A 25,763-nucleotide genomic window follows, 5' to 3' on the forward strand; every position below is an offset into this window, starting at 1 on the left:
TCGGGCGGCCAGGCCTACCGCTGCCGCCGCCTCTTCTGGGGCACACACCGTGTAAACTCCACAGCCTTTTTTCAGTCCCGGGCCTCGGCCTCGCACCTGCCAGATCAACGCCCGGGGTCGTGGTGGGCAGAGGTGGCCGTGGGGCTGGAGGAAGAGACCCGGACTGACAGCGAGAACAGTGCTTAGAAAAAGCAAACGTCTTTAATAGACTGATTTTTACGAAAACTAAAGACAGTATAGGGAAGAAATAATGACGAACTCTGAACTCAATGTTTCAGGGACGAGAAACTGAAATACTCCATTTCTTCGGGAAAAGGGAGAAAAGCAATCAACTTTAAGGCTAAATTTACAATAAGTCTTGGGAAACTTGTCTAACAAGGCCATTTCTTTATTGCCAAAGTTCTCTCTTTTCCTACTTAGATGGGGGCTTGTTTTTGGGGGGGAGGGGAGGGTGTCCAACTGTAAATGAGCAAATAGTCTGTTTCCCAATCATTTATTTAAGTCGTCCGAGACACCAGTTGTCTGTACTTTTAACCTCCTCTTTTAGCTATGTAAGATCAATTAACTACTGGTTTCTATATTTTTTGCTCTTAAAAATACCCAGCACGGTTACATGATGCACCCAGTGGTCAAAATGAAACCAAGCAAAAAATGACAAGTGGTCTATAGAGCCGGCCTCTACTAAGCATATTCCCTCAGCAACATCTGTACCCAGCCCCTTGAAGTATAATGGGAGTATTAGCAACAAAACACACCAGAAACATCTGGATAATCATCTAGGAACAGATTGGCTAGTAGGTAGAGGGAGAGTTGAAACTGAGAAGAATCTGAAAGTGTTTTCTTTAACAGAGCGCTGAGGAAAAAAATAACTAGTGTTCTTGTCTTAGGTAACTAAACTTGAATTGTGCATCAAGTATGAACTACAACACCAGAGATTAACTCCTCTCATTTCTTACACGTATTTAGAGATTTCAAATTTATGAAGAGTTGCTTTCTGGCATTTATTATGGTTTCTTGCTAAGAGAAGATACTGTAATTGGGAAGAATCTTAAATTATGCTCATTATGTATAAATACATATGTGTTAAAATTTTCGTGAAATATTTTGGCTGAATAACTGAGTAAATAAAATTAGGGTAATTTAAGATGCATACAGAGCTAGATTAAGATTTTTGGAGGTCCTAAACTAACTGAAAAGATTTTGATGGCCCATCACCCCACCTCATATGTAAAGAAAAACAAAGCCAAAAAATAAGAGTAAAGAAGTCCAAAAAAATTGTGATTTTCCCCATGATGACTACTTCAGTGCTTTTGCTGAAATATTAAATTTAAATTCTTTAAGGAAGGCTTTTTGGTTTTTTATTCTGGCTTTGCTGGTGCTCTAAAGCATGTGCTTAGTCTGCTTACTGTATAAACCACAACTGGCAGCACAGAGATTCCAGTCTTAGTTCAGAGAGCATAAGTAACCACTATAAAGTACCTCCAATGAAAATCTAATATTTATTATTAGTTCACTGAAGTATATTCAAAGGTGAGTATCTCTGCCTTTAATAAGTTTACATTCTAATATGATATATGAGAAAGATCCACAGTTAGGCATCTATTATATTGAAAGTAGTGGTTTCTCTTTTAGCATAATAATGACATGTCTTTCAAACACCAAAAAAGAGGCTTTATATTAAATACTAACAGTTATAGAAATCTTTTTCCCCCAGCAGTTCATAGTCATTTTTAAGTGCTTATAGAAATATAATTTATCAGATTATTTTGTGCTTTTCCTCATTGACTCAATTATGCAGTTCCTCAGTGATTAACTTATGGAAATGTGTATGTGGTATCTATAATTTCTTTACCTAGTATCAAAGTCTTCCTTCTTGTTGTACTTATAGATCCAACAGAGGTGGAAAACAGACCTCAGGGACCTTTTTACCATTTCATAATTGTGACTTAGACATTTTATTTCTGAATTTCAGGTTTTTTTATATGGGTAGTCCCACCACTTATGAAAGTCATTTTGTAAAGTAAGTAAATAAATGCTCAGTAAGCAACTCAAAAGCTTAAATATAATAGCAACAACTAACATTTGTATATTGTTTCATAATTATAACATCTGATGATATGATGCACACATTATTTAATGTTCACAACTCCAAGTTAAATATGGTAATTATCTCTATTTTTTAGCTGAAGGAATTAAGGCTTGCAGAGATTATGACTTAAAGCCAGTAAGTAGTGGATATAGGATTTGGACTCAGATCTTGGGACCCCAAATCTTATGCCTTTCCCATTAGTTAAGAGTCCAGGATCAGACACTAGACTCCTAAAGAAATTAAATCATTAGATGAAATATATTTTTGATTACTCAAGTGTGGATCTAATTCTGTAGTAGCATTAATCTTCTCATGAATTATATTAGAAGTGAGTAGTGTTAAAAAGCTTAATTAACTTAACCAAAGGATTAAGGTTAACACCACCATAAGTTATGTTGATATCATGTGCCCTGGTAATATGTGATGACGGCTCATCACTTCTGTGGTATTCTTCCTCCCAAATCCATAAACAGTATAATTCTGACAAAACTTAAACAAACCCAAATTGAGGGATGGTCTATAAAGTTCCTGACCACTACGCTTCAAAAGTCAAGATAAAAAAACTGTCACAGATTGGAAGAGGCTAAGGAAACATGACAACTATATATACTGTGGTATTCTGGATTGGACCCTGAAACAGAAAAAAGACATTGATGTAAAAATGCAAATAGAGTCAGGGCACCTGGGTGGTGTAGTCCATTAAGCATCCAGCTCTTGGTTTTGGCTCAGGTCATGATCTCAGGGTCCTGGAATCGTGCCCTGCATCAGACTCCATGCTTAGCATGGAGTCTGCTTGAGATTCTCTTCTCCCTCTGCCACCCCCCACCCTGTCTCTCTAAAATAAATTTTAAAAATGCAAATAGAGTCTCTAGAATTTGATTAATAGTATTATGCCAATGTTAATGTCTTAGTTTTGATAGCTGTACCATGGTTATGTAAGATGGTAACATTAGAAGAAGCTAGATAAAAAACAAATATAAATCTAAAATCATGTCAAATGAAAATTCAGCAAAATAACTTTATCACATATATTTGAAAGAAAGATGAAATAAAAGTTCTTTTTCAAACAGTAATGGTACGATCAAAGAACATGAAGATTCTAGAGAAAGATCTATTTTTGAATTAGGCTGCTCCATAATATAGTAAATTAACTACGAGAATGAATTAAAATTATTTTCCTTTGCTCATGCTCATGTACAGAGAAACTCTATACATTTTTATTCTCAGTTTGTGACAGTGAAATGAAATTGTTTCTAAGAAAATTCTGGGGAAATGAAAAGTCAACTATTTTTTAATTCAATATTTATTTTTCTTTCATTTCATTCTCTGCAGTGGACAATCACTTTGGATGCTGGGTACCCAACCATGAATAGCTAGGTCATAGGGAAGAATCAGTCTCTTCAGGAAATGTACAAACTTTGCAACATGGAGGGTGAATTGCAGGGATGCAACAGGTTAAGTGGAAAGAGCACTGGTTTTGACCTAGCCTTGAATACTAGGTCTGTCGCTTTGTAGCATGACTTTGGACAAATCCTTAACCTCTCAGAGCAGTTTTTTATTCTGTAAAATCACTGTAAGAATGAGATAAGGTATGTAAAATACCTGTACATACTAGACATCCAATAAAAGTTAATAAACTCAAAAATATTGGTTGTTATTATATACCCAATACTGTGCTATATATGAACTATGGTGAATATAAAAACATACTGAATGAAATGGCTTATAATCTCAAGGAACTTTCAACCTTTGGGGAGAGATTAAAACATGAATAGATGAAACTGTTAGAGAGAAAAAAATTACAGAATTCCCCACAGCATTAAATTGCGTTGTAAAGACAGTAAAAGCAGTGATTAGAAAGGAGAAGAATCCTTGTTTGCTTGTTTTATGAAAGCAGTAGCCTTGAGAAAAGCATTTAGGAGTTGGTATACAGAGTAGTAGTAACTAATATGTTTGGAGAGCTTTAAGGTTTCTGAAGAGTTTTCACAAGCATTATATCACTCAATGTTCACAATTACTCTGAGATAAGTTTTATAAGCCCTATTTTAGAGATAAAGAAATTGAGACTCAGAATTTTTTTTGTCAAGGGGCAGAATTAGAACTGAAACCTAGTAATGCTGACCATGAAATTTCTATGCTTGTTTTGTAAAAATATTTTATTTTCCACGCATTTTCATATTTGTTTTTTTAACACCTGAAACAGTCATATCAGAAGATGAAGTCAGAGATACCAAGTGACCCATCCAAGTTCCCCTAGCTAATTAGTTGGAAAAGCAGTACTGGAACCTATATACCTGAATGTGTAGGGTATGCTTCCCATCTTTGCACATTACCACATTATTTTAATTTCCAGATGGAGAGAAGGAAGGGGGAAAGGGACCAGCACTAGATTTGAATGGGTTCTGCAGTATACACATGTCATCACAGAGAAAACCCTCAACTTTTCAGGGCTGCATTAATCCTGGCCATGTAACTAGAGACAATTATTCACCCACCTTGTTCTGAGAATGACATATACGAATGGGGCAACTGAATTACCACACTTAAATTGCTGGTACTGTGTTTCACCTCATGATTCACATTTGTGCTATATTTTGGAATTCCTATGGGATGGCAATTAAAAAAGACATTCAATTCATGTGACTATGGAGAGTTCTATTCCTTATCTAGCTAATTCTGGTCTAAATACAGATTATTGCATGAGAGTTGTAGGTCAGACTATTTTCATTTAAGAAAACACAGGATGAACCTAGATCTTTACAACACCAGAGTGCTCTTCTTCAGGGAATACACAGATCTAGGCCTTGGTTTATATGGTGATTTCCCTAGCACCTACTTTACAGCACAAAATCAGCAATCTTACTTCACACTTTCAGGGCTTAATGTACTTTCCAAGGCAAGTAAATGCTCTATTACAGTCCAGACAATGATATTTTCCCAAGTCAAAGTTAAATATATCCCACCGTCACTTTTCCTCCAGTGAGGATGACAGTTATAAATTGCCACACTTCATTACATAGTCTTTGACTATTCTTGTCTCAAAGCCGTTCAATTTCTGACCATAAATTGAAACTTTTAGTAATTGGTATTTTAATATTATTTCTTCATTTATGGAAGTATTTTAAATTGACTATATTCAAAGCTGGACTCAAGTTTTCCCCATTTGTAAGATGTTGCCTTAGGTCTAAAAAATAAATGCTATGCTGCAGGAATAGAAAATTTTTGTCATAACAAAAAATGCTCATCTTTTTCTTGGGATCGATAGTCTCACTTTTCTCAGCTTCCGTGTTCCCCCACGTCGATCTTGGGAGCCTGGTTATCTCTGTGTTATCGAGAGTTTAAGGATGCATGAGACAGGGGACTTGGGATTGAGGGTGACAGTGTGCAAGCAGGTTTTGGTAGTGAGGTTAAGCCTAAAAGACTGTATATGAAGTTGTATTTTGGTGAAACTTTGTTAGAGGAAATGTACATTTATGAAATGCTGTTTGTAAAACGGGTTGTGAGTGTTGAATTGGTTTGTGGGGCTTGAGGCGTACTTATGTGACTATGTAACTTCGTAAGGTTTAGAAGCTGATCCCCGCCCCAGCCAGAAGGAGGCTGTACCCTGAGGCCTTTGCTTAATTCCAAACCGGAATAACCTGTTGCGGGACTACTAGCTCCCGCAGTTGCTAGTTGTGGGGGGGGGGGGGGTCCCTGCCGGCGGCGCGCGGATCCCCGCCCGGTAGTCGCGCGCCCAGCGCTTGACAGGAAGGCAGTCACGTGGCAGCCGCAAAGCAGCGCTTTGCGACCTCGATGACAGGCAAAATGTGCGACAGCTTTGGCGCCGGCCAACCAGGGGCGGAGGCGGCGGCCAGGGAGGAAGCGGAGGAGGCGGAGGCGGCCGTGGGGTTCGCCCGCCTGCTCGTTCGCCTGGTTTCCCCGCCCCCGCCGGTCTCGCCGCTGCTGAAGGGAGCCGGTTGCGCGCTGTCGTAACCTGCCCTCATCCTGGCCAGCAACAGCAAGACCGGACCCCCATCCAGACCAACCTCCCCGTCAGGGCGGCTGCGGCGCGGGATCCGCGGGGCTCAGGCGGGCGGCCCGGGCGCCTGAAGGTTACCGAGTGCATGAGCGCCTAGCCTCCCGCGCTGCCCCGCCCGCCGGCCCGCCGGTCCGCCCGCCGGCTCGCCCGCCAGCCCCTCGGCGCCCGGCGGCGGCGGCGGCGGCGGCGACGGCCGCAGGAGGCGCGGTTTCCCTCCCAGGTGCGCGCTTCGCTCCCGGAGCCGCGGAACTCGGCGGCCGCCATGGCGTCCAACATGGACCGGGAGATGATCCTGGCGGATTTTCAGGTGAAGTATATGGCCTTGTACCTCTTCCACCTCCAACCTCGTGGGTTCCCGGTGCCAGAAGGGTTGCTTCTTCTCAGGGTTTGTTAGAGCATTGCGGTGGTGTGTGGTTTGGGCTTTTATACGGTACGTGGAGCGCGGGTACGCGCGCGCGCGCGCGCGCGTGTGTCTGTTTGGGCTTTTATACGGTACGTGGCGTGCGTGTATGTGTGTGTGTTGAGCCATCCGGGAACGTGCAATTCATATGCTGGGTTGGGTGTGTGTAGAATTTGTTATGTACGGATTTGCAGGGTGAGGTGGTGTTATGATACTTGGTTTACTGTTATGTGTGTGGACTGGGTAGTGTTTCCTGTATTATGTGGAGAATGGGTAGAATTTGGGGATATTAAGCGGGGCTTTTAAGTTTGGGCTTTTTGGGAGTTTTGGGTTGTTACTTGGGAGAGTGCTGTATGGAGTGTGGGTATGGAGAGTGTGGTGTTGTGGGTGTGGTGTATTAAGGAGTGAGTAAAAAAGAATGAGGAGGAGGAGGCGGTGGTGAAGGTAGTGGTGAGGGTATGGTCTTTTTCAAGAAGAAATAAACATTCGAGACTTTGCCTTATTGGAATCTTTGGAGTGTGTGAAGGTAAGGAGGAGGCAAATAGACTGTATATATCAAAGTATCCTCGGTGAATTCATAAGCTTAATAAATTACTATTTGCGAATTCCCTTCCCCTACAGATTTGAATTGCGTGGTGTGTGTCCTAACTCCAGCAATAATTTAAAGGATAAGCAAAGGTTATTCCTTTACTTAGCCCAACTGTAGTCACACTAATATATGAGTATCTTAAGGAGGCCCTTTGAAAGTAGAGTTGCACACCATTCATGAAAAACTTGGAGTTAGAACTAAATACCCTGTGCACACCATCTTTGCCTTTTGATGTTTGAAGAAGATATTGTAGTGAGATTTTTTTTTTTAAGATTTTATTTATTTGTTTGACAGAGAGAGACACAGAGAGGGAACACAAGCAGGGGGAGTGGAGAGGGAGAAGCAGGCTTCCCACTGAGCAGAGAGCCCAATACAGGGCTCGATCCCAGGACCCTGGGATTCTGACCTGAGCCGAAGGCAGACGCTTAACGACTGAGCCACCTAGGCGCCCTGTAGTGAGATATTTTTAACCATTCATTTTGGCATTAACTTAGAAGATACTGTTACATACGTATAGGCAGACTTTTCTCTCTGTAACAGAGTCATCATTGCACATGGTCTAACACTAGCATAGAGGTGTTAGTTTTTCTTACTGAGATTTTGTTTGGCTTCTCTTCTCTGATTATCCTTATTTCATAACTTAATATTGTGATGGTCATTTCCAGTGTTTGCTCTTTATCTTACCCAGTAAGGGTATCTGATTTATTGGGAATGTGGATATATCTGCATTTGATTATACTATAACTTCCAAACTCAGAAAGAAGTGTTGTGAAAATAAAAGCTGACTGCAAGATTTTGGTGTTTTGTAGGATTAGGACTGGCCTGAGATTTTTTTTTTTTTTGCCTGTCTCTTACTCTTTCTTTTTTTCATTCTCCAGTCTTTTATCTAATGTGAAATATGGTCATATGAAAACGGACTCTATTTCCAGGAGTATTTTATCCTGTTATAAAACTGCTTTATGGAAGTGTCTTTAGACAACAATGTCATAGTTTACCTCACTAAAAGCTTTAAGGTAATTATAACTTTGTTTTGATTTCACCAATTTTTTTTACTTACTCTAACAACTTGTAGCTGCTTGTTTTCTTATTTGTGACAGTTATTATGTTTACTGTGAACTTTATGTTGGCCAAGGACAGGAAATTTAGGATTCTTGTACTCAGAGACAAAGTAAGATTTTCTGACAAGCATTTGGGATTTTATTTTGATCACATTAATACATTCTGTTTTTCTCTTCGAACCAGTGGCACTGATGTGAACAGTTCTTTACAGAATGGGAAAAAGCTATGGCATTCTCAGTGTTTGCCAGATGGTGAAAGTTTATTTCATATTGTCAAGTAGGTAAGAACGTTATTGGTAGAATAAAAAGTACACATAAATAAAATATTTATGAATAAAAAGAATATACATACAGAATAATACACATACAGAATAGAAAGTATACACATACTAAGTACATTAGCTTTTGTGTTTTTAGGAACCTTGTATTCCTCTCACAAATGATTCCAGATCAGTTTGCTCTTGTGGATTTACTTTTTAAAGTCAGTTATTCTTCCTATTTTTTAATATTATGTAAACTTTTTATAGGATTAACTTTTAAAAATTAGCATTTATCCCTTATCAGAAACTAGGTAATTTTAAACATTGAAGTTCAAGTCTTGTAATGTAGATACTAGGATGATGCTGGTTTCGCCTGTGACTGTGTAAATCAGTTTCTCCCCAAAAGTGAACACATGACTGTGAAATTAATAATTTTGAGAGTTCAGTGCTGCCTTTGTAGAAGGGCACATGATTTTTTTTAAAGTTTTTATAAAAAATTCTAATTACTTAACATACAGTGTCATATTAGTTTCAGGTGTACAATATAGTGATTCAGCACTTCCGTGCAGTGCTCAGTACTCATCACAAGTGCACTCCTTAATCCCCATTACCCATTTAACCCATCCCCCCCATCTACCTCCTCCCGGCAGTCATCAGTCTGGTTCTCTATAGTTCAGTGTCCACTTCATGGTTTGCCCCCCTCTCGCTCCTTTTTTGAGAAAGGGACATGATTTTTAAATATCAGATTTTAAAAAATAAGTTTCAGATTTTGATTATTGTTAGGTAATAGGTTCTTATAAATACAGTGCCTAAATATGGAAAAACTTTTTTTTTTAAGATTTATTTATTTATTTGATAGAGAGCCTGGGGGAGTGCTCTTGTGTGCTCAGGTGGCGGGGGAGGGGCTGAGGGAGAGAAGCCGACTCCCTGCTGAGCACCGAGTGGACTGGAGCTGGGGCTTAATCTGGCCACCTTGATATCATGACCTGAGCTGAAATACAGTTCCATGCTCAACTCACTGAGCCACCCAGGAGCCCTGGAAAAACTTTTGGGAAAGATTTTTGTATATTAACTATTTCAACTCATTGGAGAAAGGACTTCTGTTGAAACTGATCAGTGAAGGAGTGGTTAACAATCGTAATTTTAAAAATAAATTACCTGGTTTCTTATAACTGGATAAGTAGTGGATGGAAGATTGCACCTCAGACTTAATGAGACAGGTTTGGAATTTTGTAGATCAGTGAACTCATTACAAAGGAAGTGTATTACAAATTGTCCTCTAAAAGCTTCCTCCCCCCGAAATAAGAACAGCTTTGAATTAAAAAAAATTTTTTTAAAGATTTTATTTGAGAGTGAGTGAGAGAGAGAGTGAGCACGCATGACCGGGGGGGGGGGTAGGGGCAGAGGGACAGGGAGAAGCAGACTCCCCTCCTGAGCAGAGTCTGAGGTGGGGCTGGATCCCAGGACCATGACCTGAGCCGAAGGCAGACGGTTAAACTGACTGAGCCACCCACGCATCCCTCAATTAAAATTTTTAAAAAATTGTGGTGAAATACATATAACATAAAATTTGCCGTCTTAACTTTATTTGCCATTTTTAAGTGTCCAGTTCAGTGGCATCAAGTACATTCACATTGTTGTGAAACCATCACCACCCACCGTCTATCTCCAGAACTCTTTTTATCTTGCAAAACTGTAACTTTAACCATTAAACAGTAACTTCCCATTTTTCCCTGTTCTCCAGTCCCTGGCAACCACCATTCTATTTTCTGTCTATGAATGTGAATATTCTAGGTACCTTATATAAGGGTAATCATGCAGTATTTATCCTTTTGCGACTGGCCTTTTTTACTTAATATGATGTCTCCAACGTTCATCCGTGTTGTAGTATGTGTCAGAATTCCCTTCCTTTTTAAAAGGCTAAATACCGTCTATGGCCATACCATCCTGAATGCGCCCGATCTCGCCTAGAAGGCTGAATACTATTACACTATTAAACAGTATGTGTATACAGTAATCCCCCATTATCTTTGGTTTTGCTTTCCATGGTTTCAGTTACCCTTGGTCAACTGTGGTCTAAAGGTAGATGAGCTTCCTGATGTATGATCAGAAGGTCAGTAGTAGCCTAGTGCTACATCACAGTGCCTAGGTCATCCACCTCACTTTATCTCAACATGTAGGCATTTTATCATCTCACATCACCAAAGAAGAGTGAGTACAGTACAATAAGAGGTTTTGAGAGAGCACATTCATATAACTTTTGTTACAATATACAGTATTGTTAAAATTATTCTGTTTTATTATAGTTATTGTTAATCTCTTACTATGATGATTTATAAATTAAATTTTATTATAGGTGTATAGGAAAAAACATAACATACATAGGGTTCAGTACTGTCCTTGGTTTCATGCATCTGTTGGGGGCTTTGGGACATAACTTGCAGATAATGGGGCACTGCTGAACCACATTTTGTTTACCCATTCATCTGTCAATGGACACTTTCTTCCATGTTTTGAATATTGTGAATCATTAATGCTGTTATGAACATGGGTGTACAATTATTTGTTTGAATCCCTGCTTTTAATTCTTTTAGGTATATAGCCAGAGGTTGAATTATTGGATCATATGGTATTTCTATTTTTAATTTTTTTGAGGAACTGCCATCCATACTGTTAATCCATAGTGGCTTACCACCAAAAGTTTGAATGGAGACAATGACAGCATCATGTTTAATGAATTATTTGTAAATTCAACTCTGGGCAATGAGTTTATAATTTGGAATAGTCTAACAAAAATCAGTTTTTTTTTTTTATGTTTTATTTATTTGTCAGAGAGAGCACAAGCAGGGGGAGCAGAGCCGCAGTCAGAGGGAGAAGGAGGCTCCCTGCTGAGCAAGGATTTCCCAGAACCCTGGGATCATGACGTGAGCCCAAGAAAGATGCTTAACCAACTGAGCCACCCAGGTGTCCCAAAAATCAGTTTTAAATGTAAATAGTGTTAGCATAGTATGCTTCTGGTAAAGGAATGAATAGAGTAGTACACCTACAGTTCTGGCTGGCCAGAGCTAGGAGGGGGTGTAAAGGAATTTCCTGGGTTTAAAAAAACAGGCAGGCATTGATGAATCAGGACCCTTTTTTTTTTCTTAATTTCTTTTTATAACAGAGATGCATTCAGGTGACAGTTCCAAATCTTGTTCTTTTTGTAATTGTAGAATTCTTTGCCTTTTTTTTTTTTAAAGGTTGAAGTGTAGAGCAAAAATCATTTGATCACACAAACTTTTGAGATATATTTGGTTTGCTTACAGATATGAAAATAGCTATCCAAATGGAATTGCAGTTGCTACCAGTAATTACCAATAATTACCAATACCAATAATTTCAGTAATGTTAGTTATTTTGGACCCATATGAACCAAAAATGAGTATTCCCATTACCCCCTTAACCTTTTAGTTACTGTAATGCTAATTTCTTTTTCCTCTCAGATACATTTTTATAATATAATTTTTTTGAAAACAAAAATGGTGCTATAGCTACTTAGGTTAGTCTCACATATTTTTCTATTTATATTTCTCTGTTATTGTATAATATAGAGATATAGATCATAGCTTTACTCAAGTCAAGGAAAAAAAAGGAACAACTTTTACTAGTAGTAATCTTTTTTTTAAGCAACAAAACCTTATCTGCCTTGCTAAAAAAATATTTTTTCTGAACCTAGTTCTAGTGGTCACAGAGTGAGTCTATTTCTTTTCTAATTTGGCTTTGATTTTGATGTTACTTTCAGTTATGTTTCCTGGATGACACAGTTGTGCCTTTGTTTTCCTCTCCTGGTCTTTCAAGCCAGTAATACCTTTGCTGCCTAAATTGCTCTATGCATTTTCATATATTGGACTATCATTATGGGACTTTTAAGTTTTCTTTTGCCTATCAGCTTCTCTTGGAAGCATGGACTCTTCCCATGACACTACCAGTAAGTCACTTGAAATTTGTTTCTGCCCCTTCATAACATTTCTTCCTTCTAAATGAAGCTGTGAATCTTCTTTCTTTTTTAGTTTGACAGACTGTACAAGTAGAAATGATATTGATCCACGTGGATAGGTATCCTTTGTGATATTGTGGTTTAGGGACCAAATTAGGTATCCATGGAACATCATATTTATTTCCTGGAAGGTTACCTTAGGCAGGAGATTGAGTACTATGGCTGAAAATAGTCTTGTTACTGTCCTTCCTTTCCTTTTTCCACTATCCTCTTTATTCATTAGAGGGACAAGGCATTTTGTGTTTGTGTTTGGATTGTTGGTCATTGGGATAATAAGGTTTGGCATGTAGAATAAAGTTTAGTAGTTAGTGGTTAAGAGCATGGACTCTGAGGTCACATTGTTTGGATTGAAATCAGGTACTGCCACTTGGACATCTTGTGATCTTTGACTACTCATTTTACAACTCTGCCTCAGTTTCCTCATATGAGAAATGACAATGCATGTAAAGTGATTAGAACAGGTGTCTGGCATGGAAAGAGTTCGATAAGTTTTAGTTATTTTCATTTTTGATAATTGTAAGGTATGTACTTGTTCTCTGCAAGGGACATCTATTTCCAGTTTCTCGTTTTTCCTTTTGTGGAAATTGAGGCCAGAAGAAGGAAGTGATTTGTCCAAGTTCATGGGTTGATTTGAAACAAAGATTTTATCCAGGTACACGTAAGAGTGTTTATTTTCTAGCTTAATGTGTCAGATGGCTTCGATTTTTAGAGGAAAACAAGACCCACCATTCAGAAATTTTTCCAAATGATAAAATTTACGTATAAAATGAATTAACAGTACCTGGCGTATAGCAGACATGCCAGAAGGGAGGGAGGGAGGGCCTGGAACTTTGATTGTTCCTAGACTAGCATTCATTCCAGTCTAGTGCCATGCTTCTAAGTTTATAGGTGGTCGGAAGCCATGGAATGAAGAGTCTTTAGATTTGTTGAGCATGGTTGGGTTGATGCCTGTGTTTGCCAGACTGGGTTTATGGACCCTGTAGATGAGGGGTCAGGAAACTATAGCCTATAAGCTGGCTTCCTGTTTTTATACATATAGATTTATTGGAATACAGCGATAGCTATTCTTTTACCTATTGTTTGTGACTGCTTTCTTGCTGCAGTGACAGAAGTGAGTAGTTGAGACAGGGACTTTATAGTGCACAGGCTTAAAGTACTGTCTGGGCCTTAAGATAAAGTTATTTCAACACCACCCCCCCCCCCAACAAATACTTCTCTTTCTAAGTTTTAGTAACTGCAAAGTGCCAGAATGTTTGAATGCTTCACAAGTAACATTATATGGTTATACACCTCTATAGGAGGCAGTTGTTAGAACATTGCACTTAGGCAGACTAGAGCTCTAGTTTTTTGTTTTGTTTTGGTTCTGGTTCTCTGAGCTAGTCATTTATCCTTTCTGGCTTTGAGTTTATTCAGTCTATGAAATGGAGATTTGTCTAGAGTTATATGTACCTGAAAACAGGACTGGACTAGATCAGGTATTCATATAGAGCCTGGATAATCACTTGGCAGTAGGGGTGTTTGAGGACATTCAGTTATAATTTAGGTAATTCATCTGGATTAGGGATCAGCAAACTACATCCTGAGGGCTAACCTACCACCTGTTTTTGTCAGTAAAGTCTTATTAGAAGACAGTCATGCATATTTGTTTACATATTGTCCTGCCGCTTTTGCCCTCAATAGCAAAAGTTGAGTAGTTAGTTGATTGCATGGCCTGCAAAGCCTAAAATATTTACTCTGCCCCTTACGGGATAGCTTGCTGATCCTTGATCTGTATTAGTGGTATTCAACTGTGGGTGATTTCTGTTCCCCAGGGAACATTAGGCAAGGTCTAGAGAGATTTTTGGCTGTTATAACTGGGGGGTGCTGCTGGTATTTAGTGGGAAGATGCCAGGAATGTTGCTAAACATTCTGCACAAGACATCCCTTCACAATGAAGAATTATCCACTCTAAAAATGTCCAGAGTGCTGAAAAACCCTGATCTAAATTACTAGTTCTCAAACTTAAATTTGTATAAGAATAACCTGGAAAGCTTGCTAAACCATAGGTTGCTGGGCCCCACCCCAGGTTTCTGAATGAGTAGATTCTAGGTGGGGCCTGAAAATTTGCATTTCTATCAGATTCCTAGGTTATGCTGCTGATCCAAGATCTACACTTGGGAACAACTGATCTAGATGACTTTAGAAGTTATATCCATTCCTGTGATTTTTTTGATTTTGTGGTCTTAAGTACTGTTCCATTTTTATGACTTAGGAAAATTGAGTATTTTATTATATGCCCTATGCCAAGTGTGGGGCTTGAACTCATGACCCCGAGATCAAGAATTGCATGCTCCACCACCTGAGCCAGCCAGGCCCCCAGGCTCTGTGTTTTTATACCCTTATTTTTTGTGGCCCTTTAGAAAAACTATTTACCTTTCAAAACCTATCAGCTGCCTTTTGCTGATAACATCAGTACCATGTGCCCAGTTTTAGGGTTAATAATTTTGTCTTATGTATCTTTGGTATGTTTCTCTTGAGTCTTTTTAAAATTTTTTAAAAAACATTTATTTATTTATTTATTTTTAGAGAGAGAGAGCACATGAGCCTGAGGGGCAGAGGGAGAGGGAGAGAGAATCTCAAGCAGACTCTGTGCTAAGCACAGAGCCTGATGCAGGGCTCGACCCCAGGACCCTGAGATAATGACCTGAGCCAAAACCTAGAGTCAGACACTTAACCAGCTATACCACCCAGGTGCCCCTCTTCTTTTGAGTCATATGCCAGATTGTCAGTAATCACTTTACATATTTCTTTTCCCTAATGTCAGCTCTTTGAGTGAACAACTGCCTGGGTCTTAACCATCTTTTTCTACAATATCTATAAGACGTTCTCAGTGAATATTTTTTGAAGGAATATTATGAATATTAGCTCTTATGGTACGAATAGAGTAGAATTGTAAGTTTGCATGTATAGTTGACCCTTGAACAGTGCAGGGCTTAAGGGCACCAATCTGGGCCGCACATTTGAAAATCCACACATAATTTTTACTCCCCCCAAATTTAACCAGTAATGGCTTATTGTTGACTGGAAGCCTTACGAATAATATAAACAGCCAATTAACACATATTTTATATGTTATATGTTTTATATATCGTATTTTTACAATAAAGCAAGCTAGAGAAAATGTTAAGAACATCATAAAGAAGAGAAAATACAGGGACAGTACTGTACTGAAAAAAAAATCCAGGTGTAAGTGGACCCACGCAATTAAAATGTGTAGTTTTCAAGGTCAGCGTATTTTTAAGCATCTACCATTTGTTGACGTATGATTTTGAATAATAAAATCTGCCATTGAGAGAATAAAAATTGGGCTGTTTTATTGAACTGAGGATTATGACTTTAAAGTGACCGATTTATAGAGAAGTACAAAACACCTCCCTTCTCGTTTAGCTTTTATAGAGGGCTCAGTAACATAATGTGGCAAAATATAGGGCTCGAGGTCAATAACTTTGGGAAATTTGAATTGCTCTGTGTCAGTCACTTTTCACTTTCAACTTTTTTAAGGCAAATTTAAATTTCAAATCAAAATTGTTTACCATGTTAAATCATTAGTCATTGGCTTTAAGGTGAGTTTGAGATATTTTTAAGAAGCAGTTTGGCAGGGGTGCCTGGGTGGGTCAGTCAGTTAAGTGTCTGCCTTCCGCTCAGGTCATGATCCCAGCTTCCTGAGATCAAGCCCCATGTGGGGCTTTCTGCTCAGTGGGGAGTCTGCTTCTCCTTTTCCCTCTGCCCCTTCCCCCACTCTCTCTCTCTTTCTCAAATGAATAAATAAAATCTTAAAAAAAAAAAGAAGCAGTTTGGCAACATTAACAGAATAATTGTACTTGTCTTTATACTTACTGTGGTTATAGAGGAATAATTAAGGTAGAAAGGAGATGTCAAGTTGTGGTAAGAAAAGCAGAAATGTTTGCAGGTTATGTGTACCTTAATGGCTTTAGAGTTAGGTTCCAGGCACCTTTTTTTTTTCTTCTCCATTTTACCTTGGTTCCCTGGACTCTTTAATGATTGAGCTATAATAGTATAATGTTAGAGGAAAGCTTTGTCTTTTGTGCCCTCTTGGGTACCCACCTTTTTTCTCACAAGGGAAAAGTAGTGGTTGAACTTGTTTTTTAAAATATAATTTTATTAGGTGGAGACACAATTGAGCATTCTTATTTTAGGTTTAATGGGGGAGGAATAATAAAATTAGCATCTAGCTTTTGATTGTTTTGTATGTGTCAGGTACTGTGCTAGTCTCTTAACAGCTAAATTCTACAGTGACCCTTTTGGGATCCATTGATACAGTTCTCCATGGTTTCTGTATGTCTTGTGATCAGAGACACTGCTTTTGTTTTCTGCTCTCTTTTCAAGGATATTTGTATAGTGAGCTACCTTGGAAGATAGAGGTAGTGTCTCCCTTTGGAGGAAAGGGTAGGCATGCATATCCTTTGAATTTTGAGAGATTTGGGTTCTGTAGGCTCTGGGTTCCTCTTCTAATGCAGTCCATTGCATGTGTAGGTATCACTTGGCCTATTATGTGTTGCACTGTGGGCAGTGGGACTGGGGAACTACATAAGAAAATGCTGATATTCTGACTATGAATATTGTCATGAGTCATAAAGTTCATTGTCTCTAACCCAGAATTCTACGTCTTCATCCATGAAACTGGCAGGCTAACTTGTTAGTTTACAAGTAGGGTAAAAAAGATCAGATCTTTCACTGCTTTAACAGTTTTGGCAACAAGGATAGTATGTTGATAGACGCATGGTTTTTTGGAAGAGGAAGGGGGAGGTCCATGGGAATTGATACTGAACATGCTGACCAAATTGTCAGGTAGTTCTCTACTTTATTGCCTGTTAATGAGGAAGAATTAGGAAGGTGGTTGCAGACTGAATACCAGGAAGTAGGTTCAGAGACAGCCTGGACATTCCTCTAGTTGTTGCTAACTCTTAACAACCCTCAAATATCGTCTCTGGTAGATGGAATTTTTTTCACCAATCTGTCAGTCAGATTCAGAGTCAGACTCCCCCCCCCCCAGTGTAAAACCAGTACTAAGATTTGTCTTGGCTGGGCAGAAGGTTCTGCCTCTTTTAGACAACATTTACGGACCTGTGTATACCTACACTTGAGTGTGAAAGAAGGCAAATTTGCAACCTCCTTGGGCACAAAGCAAAGTTGTTAGAACTTTCACTGGTTTGTCTAAGAGATGAGAGGATGGGGGTTCATAATGTCTTATGGCTCAGTCCTTCCGTTGGAGGAATCTTTATTCCCTACTTCAAAGCCACTGACTCAGTGGGGTCCTCAATTCATAGAGGTTTCCCTAAACCCGGGCCTGGTTCACCAGTGGTTCAGCCAAGCCAAAACTGATTGTGTCTGCTTGTCTTCTGGGGCTGTTCAGCCTCTGTGCCAGCTATGCAGACTGATAGTGGATGTGATTGCTTTGTTCAGTGGGTAGAACTCAAGGCTGTTCTTAGAGCTCTGGCCAGTACTGTCCTTCATGAAACTTGTATTTCTTTCTTTCTTTTTTTTTTTTTTTTTTTTTTAGATTTTATTTATTTATTTGACAGAGAGAGACACAGCGAGAGAGGGAACACATGCGGGGCTTGATCGTAGGACCCTGGGATCATGACCTGAGCCAAAGGCAGATGCTTAATGACTGAGCCACCCAGGTGCCCGAAACTTGTATTTCTACTGCCCTTTGGCCTGTTGCCAGTAGCCTAGCTATTTGGTCTGCCACTTGGAAAGTATAGACTGGCAGATTAAAGACAGCTCTCTTTGAAGCTGTGAACTATGGAAACAAATTACAGCTGCTGATCAAACTGTCTGGATCACTCATGTAGATGCCCACAATAAGGGCCTGTTCTCTAATGAAGCCCACTGGAATCAAGCTTCTGATTGAGTCTGCACTGCCCAGAGCCATCATTGTTGTCTGGGTCCATCCATCATATCAGATGTGATAACACATCAGCTATCATAAACTGGGTGTAAACTTAAGGACTCCATTTCTGATGCAGAGGGTAGCCTTGCTATACTTGTGATTTCTGCCAAAAATTGACCTGCTTGTCACATAATGAGAGAAGCCACATTTAACGGGATGTGGTCCCTGCTTGCTTTTAGCAAATTTAATACATTGGATCTTTGACCTCCCATTCATAAGTATCAGTGCTGCCTCACTGCTGTTGATACTTTTTCTGGTTATGGTATTGCTGTTCTAGTCCAGTTAGCTGACTGACCACACCATTTTGGCCTGTGAAACTAATCTGTGTTATGCTTTTGGGCTTTCTGGACCATTTGCAGTCTGACAGTGGTACACTTTTTGTCTCAAAAGCCACTCAACAGTGAACTTGATAATCAAGATACTTGAAGGACCTTTCATGCTCCCTACCATCCACAGGCATCTGATATGTGGATAAATGTTGAACGTTGAAACATCTTTTTCTTTAGTAAGTCAGGCCACTGAATGCAGCTATGCCAGAAAGGGATCATCTCATCTTGGTCACTTCATGACCCAGTGATAGGGATGGAAAGGGTGGGAGGTTATATAGCCCTGTTTTGAAAATTCAGATTATTATTATTATTATTATTATTTTTTAAGATTTATTTATTTATTTGAGGGAGAGAGAGAGAGAGAGAGGGCGGAGGGGCAGAGGGAGAGAAAACCCCAAGTAGACTCTGTGTGGAGTGCAGAGCCCAACTCGGGGCTCAATCTCAGGACCCTGAGATCACACCCTGAGCCGAAACCAAGAGCTGGATGCTTAATTGACTGTGCCACCCCAGGCATCCCTTGAAAATTCAGATTCTATCCTGACTATTTCTGGGCATGAAGCTTCTTTTTTTCTCCTAGCTGCAGCACAGGGCCAGCCTGTTGGTACACCTTTTTAAAAAAGATTTTATTTATTTGAGAGAGAGTGAGAGAGAGAGAGAGAGTGCACAAGCCAGGGGAGGGGCAGAGGGAGAGGGAGGAGTAGAACGCCCGATGAGCAGGGAGCCCCATGTGGGACACGATCCCAGGACCCTAGGATCATGACCTGAGCTGAAGGCAGATGCCTAACTGACTGAGCCACCCAGGTGCCCCTGTGTACACCTTTTATGTGGCAGTTTGACAGAAGGTGGCATAGGGATTCAAACTGAATTCTCGTTCAGCCACCTGGATTCTCACATTGGTTTGACATGGTCTAGACCTTAAGGATAATAACCACTGGTTGAGTACACTGCTTGCTGAGTTCCCCTACAGTGGCCCATGTGGGTCAGTGGGGACCATAAATGGGTTTCTGTAGGTTTAATAAAAATTCTTGCTTGTCTTGCTTGTCTCACACCTGACATTTCTAGGGGAAAGGCCTAAGTATGAGGAGGGGAAGATTGGGAAAAAGATGAAATTATAGCTACTGGAATGGAACATACTGATTTTGTGGCAGTGGGGGGAAGGCCAACAATCTTGACATCTAAGAAGGAACATCTTAGACCCCAGAAGAAGCTTTGGGGAGGGGAGAGACATTCAGAACCACACTTGAAGCTTTCCTTATGAAGGAAAATGTCCTGGTGCTGCTCTTCCAAACTGTTACAGGCACATTAAATTTAATTGACTGCCGGGTCTGCCATCCTCCCATTAGACTGCTCAGCTCTAATCACCATTTGAGTCATTCCCTTTAATTTTACTGGGAAATCTATTGGAAACAGCAGGGGTTGCCCCTGCTCCTATACCTTCCATGCAAAACACCTGTCATTACGTCCTCATGTCTACCCACATGTCTTCCATAGCCTTCACTCAGATATTCTGTGGGGCAGATTACTAGTGGCCTGGACAGTTGGGACAGTTTGGACTGACTGCCTTCATTCAGTCCTTTGAAAAACAAGAACTAGACTCAATTATTCAAACTGAATTTGGGAACTCTAGGGCTGCCATCTGGCTGGGAGGCCATGTTAGGACACAGGTTGACTATGTCTTTCAGGCTGATATAGGTCCTCCTAAAAAATATGGACTCTTGCACCTTTGAGTGTTTAACAGAACACCACTAGTAGATCTTAGAGCCTTTGGTGGACTGTGGAGATCTCTCCAAAATGAGACTATCCTTGATTTTTTGGGGGAAGCTTCCCAGAGTCATAACTGATTTGTTATTTATGTGCATCCATAGACAGTTACCTTCATGAGGGAAGTTATTGAATTAGAATAGGTGGTTCAGAATTTGTTCCTGACCTTTAGTTGACATGATCAGTGACACACGTTCACCCTGGAAAGCATTCTTATTAGCCTCAACTCACTGACCAACATTGTTATGGATGATAAAATTGCCCTTGTAGGCCGAAGCAGAGGCTGTGTAATTGTTAATACATCCTGGTGTTCCTGGATTAATGCCTTGGGCCAAGTGGAAAGGTTAATACAGAACCTCAGGGATAAAGCCACCAGACTTTCTGAGGTAGACCCTGATGTCTTATGGGATTTCTTCAACTTATTTCGGGGTGGGGCTCTGAGGAACATGGTTGAAATCAATTCTGAAGGTTGGCCTCATCCTACTGCCTGTTGATAGCTGATTTAATTAAATGCTATATGAAACAAATTGAATGGATTTAGTCCCAATCCCTTGTCAGTCAGATTAATCAGAGTGGCCATTGGAATCGTATACTCATGAGAAACTTTGTCAGCAGCCAAGATGGTTTAGAAGTGAGAGAGACAATTCTTTTTGTCTCATATTTCAGCACATCTTTTGAATAGAGACAGTGACTGTTCCAGCCTGTCTTTTCAAGGGTGTTTTATTGTGACCAGCCTAGATAATGTCTACTTCCAGACCAAAGGACAAGTTTGCTTACAGTCTGGGAGATAAGGATACTTTCTCCCTAAAGCAAAAAGATGGGCATGTTTACTGTCCATTAAAAGAGATTCAGGGTTCCTCTTCTGTAGTGCAGTCCTGTAGTGCATGTGCAGGTGTCACCTGGCCCACTCTGTATGACCCTGTGGGCTAATGGGACTTGGGAACCCATGCAAGAAAATGCTGATACTCTGGCTACTGCTACTGTTGTGAGTAATAAAATACTTTATTTTTGACCTAGGAGTCTTGTGTCTTCCTCTAGCATCCATGAAATTGTAACATGCTAAATTGTTAACTTGCATTCTTCTATATGCTTAACTTGCAAGTCCACCGAATGCTGGTGCAAGAGTCCATATTTTTTAGGAGGACCTACCTCAGCCTGCCAGTAAAATATTAGATCCCTCACAGTTCTTACCACCCTGTAAACTAGGCAATCCTTTATTATACAGATTGATTTTTGAAGATGGCAATTATAATTACTACTAACGTTTACTCAGCATTACTTTGGCCTATATGATAAATGTCTTATCTGCCTTGTCCAATCTAATTGGTATATACCATTTAATTTGTGATAGCCATTATTACTATTCCCATTTTAAAGATGAGTAAGTGGAGGCGTGTCGGGAGGTTAAGTAATTACCTAATGACAGGTAGTCATAACAAGGCTGCATTTAGAACTCAGGTCTGCTCTACTCCAAAGTCAAGTCTGTGATCTTATATATGTACATTTCTCAAATGGGTATGCTAGGGAGTACTCAAAGTTATAGAATAAATATCAACATCTTGTAGCACCAATTCACTAGAATAACTTAAAAAGAAATAAGTGGTTTTTTAAAATTAAAAATAATTATGAAGTAAATATAGAATTTGCATCAATTGTAAAGAGTAAATGAAATTTCAAAGAAATTGTAAGGATGTGGCTTCTTTTCTTTGGGTCATTTCCTCCCCTCTTCCCATTGGGGAACATGTTTCCCTTCCTCTATCATTATGACTACAGTAGTGGAAAAAATTAGTAAGTACTGTACTTTATAAGGTTACCTTTTAAAAAAATCAAAGCTGCATCCAGTTATTTTTTGATTCCTTCATCCTGTTGTAGCTTTGTGAAACACAAAAAGAAAGAAAATAAAGTTTTCTTGGTGTCCCTGGATTTACTGAGGCTATTAGAGGGATCAAAAGATGAAAAACTGGGATTAATTGACTTCTATTTTTTTTAAGATTTTATTTATTTGAGAGAGAGAGGGCACGTGCTGCGTGTGATCACAAGTGGGGGGCAGAGGCAGAGGGAGGGGGAGAAGCAGACTTCCTGCTGAGCAGAGAGCCTGATGTGGGGCTTGATCCCAGGACCCTGAGATCATGACCTGAGCCGAAGGCAGATGCTTAACCGATGAGCCACCCAGGCGCCCTTGACTTCTGTTTTGAAGTTTCATGTGGCAGTGATTGCTATTAGGATTATTTAGGTGCTATTAGGATCACCATTAGGTTGCTATTAGGATTACTTTAGTAAGAGATTATCCTGTCGCTCTTTTTTTTTTTTTAACTTCACTTTTACATTTACCAGTATCTGTATTGTGTTGGTATAAGTATATATTTATGTTAAGTATTTTTGTCCCATTTTTCTGGGAGTACTGTCAGTTTTGGGTATATTCCTAAGTTCTGGTACTGAGTCTTGAAACAAAAGTAATGATGTTGTGACAAAAATAATAGGATTGGGGCTCCTGGGTGGCTCAGTCAGTTAAGCATCTGACTTTGGCTCAGGTCATGATCTCAGGGTTCTGAGATTGAGCCCCCTGTTGGGCTCCTTGCTTGGTGGGGAGTCTGCTTGGAATTCTCCCTCTGCTCTGCCCCTACCTCTGCTCGTACTCTCTCATAAATAAATAAATAAATAAATAAATGAATAAGTGAGTGAATAAATAAATAAATAAAAATAAATAAAATCTTTAAAAAAATAGGATTGATTCCAGCTAAGGCAAGCTGGCTCCCAGTTGAAACACAAGAACTTTGTTTTATTTATCATTTTATTTTATTATTAAAAAATTTTTTTTTAAAGATTTAAAAAAATTATTTATTTGAGAGAGAGAGTAAGAGCAAGGAGGAGAGGCAGAGGGAGAGGGACAAGCAGACTCCCTACTGAGCAGGGAGCCTGATTGTGGGGCTTGGTCCCAGGACCCTGAGATCATGACCTGAGCCAAAGTCAGATGCTTAACTGACTGAGCCACCCACGCGCCCCTAAATATGGCTTTAAGAACTGAGAAATACTTGGGGTGCTTGGGTAGTCAGCTTGTCTGACTCTTGGTCTCAGCTCAGGTCTTGATCTCAGGGTGGTGAGTTCAAGCCCCTCATTGGGACCCACGCTGGGTGTGGAGCCTACTTTAAAAAAAAAAAGCACAGAGAAATACTTCATGTTATAACACATGCATGGAGAATATGTAAAATTACAGCATGGATTATGCCAAAATAAAGTATGTTTTTATTGTTTAGATTAAAGATTTTATTAGATCATAAATCCTACCTATAATCCAGGATTGATTTAATTTGCTAAGATAAAAATATTGATATGCCAGGAAACAAACCACATGGTTTCTACTAGAGGATTTCTATTTCTTTCCTTTTTCTTTTTTTTTAATCTGTGCAGTGTGTGTGTGTGTGTGATTGTAGCGAGCCTTGGCATTTCCAGAGGATGGATTCTGAAGGTATGTTGACTTAACATGGATGCAGAATCATTCTTTTGAAAGGGTAGTAGTGACATGCATAGTTGGCCCTGGGACTCAGTTCCACATGCATTTCTCCTGAGTTTTTAGGAAACCTTAATGAAGGGGGCATCTGTGTGGCTCAGTTGTTAAGCATCTGCCTTAGGCTCAGGTCATGATCCCAGGGTCCTGGGATTGGCCCTGCATTGGGCTCCCTGCTCAGTGGGAGGCCTGCTTCTCCCTCTCCCACTCCCCCTGCTTGTGTTCCCTCTCTTGCTCTGTCTCTCTCTGTCAAATAAATAAAATCTTTAAAAAAAAAATAAACCTTAATGACGATAGCTGCAAGGAATTCCCTGCTGGCCATGACACATCTCACAGTTGCAGCTGCTGTATTTTACCCATGGGGCAAGTATGAAATTGTGGAGTCATGGATCTTGGTTGGTTTTCTACCGTTGTTTTAATAATCCCAGATAGGATGCTCTGGGCTTTCCCAACAAGGCATTTACTCAGAAATACCTCTGTTCTGGTTGCTGTTACAGTCAGATTAAGTAAAATAAAAAGAGATGGGAATAGCATGAGTTTTGGTGGTGTTAGTGATAGTTCTTCATAAATGAACAGCATCCTTAATTCTTAGTACTTTAAATCTGTAAGTATGTTACTGAGGGTATACCAGACATTCATTTGTTCAGCAGATACTTTAATGACTTCACATGTGATGTGAGGATGTTAGGAATACAGAGAAATATGAATTATCTGACACTGTCTTGATTCATATTTTCTCTCGACAAAAGTTTATTGAATACCTGCTTTGTGCCAGACATTATACTAGGTAATTGGGAGATCTCTACTTCATAAGGCAGTTAAAAAAGCTAATAAAAGTTTACCTCTGTATAGCTTATTTATTCACTGTAGACCTGTAGAGAAGTTCTTTTCCTGTCACATGAAGGCAGCTATGTTCCCATTAACTCTTATTATCTGAGTCCTAATTTTCCAGTGCTTTCCACTCCTCCTTATCACTTGTTTGCTTTCCTCTGGATGCTTTTACTTATTAATGGCACACTTCAAAGGAGAAGCTTGGGAGTGAACACAATATTCAAAAAGAGGCTTGGAGTAGAGCAGAATGGCCACTCCCCTAATTTTGTACATTATATTACTATTAATGCAGTCACCTTACAGTTTTGACACATTTTTAATGGGTAGTAACTTAAAACTGTACATGAATAGGTAAGGCATATCTCCCTCATCCTAAATTCAATCATTTGCATTTCTCAAGCTAAGTGGAGAACTTTATATTTATCTTTCTTAACTTCTATCCCTCTGCCTGCTCTTAATCATCTGTATAGAAATTTGCTCCACATCAGTTTTTTTTTTTTGTACATTTCCTTTGGCTTCTGCATCTTCCTTTCTTCCAACTGGCTCCCTCTTTTCAACTAATTTCCAGTTTAAAAACTTGCCAAACTTCAATCAGTTTAAAAATATTCATCGATTTTACGTCCTATTCTGAATGTTTTCATATTTCTCTCTCCTTCCCCCATGTATTTCTCTTAAGAGTTAATGTACCTTAAGGGTCTGTCCTTGTTCTCTTTTCCTTTCTACCCTATTCTGTCACATATGGTTTCTTTGCATTATCATCTTTTCTTTAAACTGTCCGGTATATATATATGCTATTTTCTTCATTATATATATGCTATTGACTCCTAATGCAGCAGCCTCACTCCTAACTTCTCTTGAACTCTATATTCATTTGCTTCTGTAAGATATAAAGGTCAGGTTCATTGGCGTGCTAACAAAGCTCTTTGTGATTTGG

The 25,763-nt window shown here is 39.5% G+C and overlaps 1 protein-coding gene across 7 annotated transcripts in view; it reads left to right on the forward strand.

Moving 5' to 3' along the window:
* Positions 1-5,921: 5,921 nt before the first annotated feature.
* FAF1 (Fas associated factor 1) overlaps positions 5,922-25,763 on the forward strand; it is a 487,148-nt gene continuing 467,306 nt past the window's right edge. For 4 of the 7 annotated variants that reach the window (XM_073896765.1, XM_073896767.1, XM_073896768.1 and 1 more), the window contains exon 1: positions 8,041-8,109. In XM_073896765.1, coding sequence (XP_073752866.1) covers positions 8,056-8,109 — 54 coding nt within the window. In that variant the 5' untranslated portion in view covers positions 8,041-8,055. Of the gene's footprint in view, positions 6,415-8,040; positions 8,110-25,763 lie in introns of those variants that run through there. The other 3 variants (XM_073896766.1, XM_025871569.2, XM_025871572.2) reach the window with 3 other exon arrangements.

This window comes from Callorhinus ursinus, unplaced genomic scaffold (genome assembly GCF_003265705.2).
Source record: "Callorhinus ursinus isolate GAN/ISIS: 27379988/994484 unplaced genomic scaffold, GSC_fseal_2.0 scaffold9, whole genome shotgun sequence".
Taxonomy (NCBI): domain Eukaryota; kingdom Metazoa; phylum Chordata; class Mammalia; order Carnivora; family Otariidae; genus Callorhinus; species Callorhinus ursinus.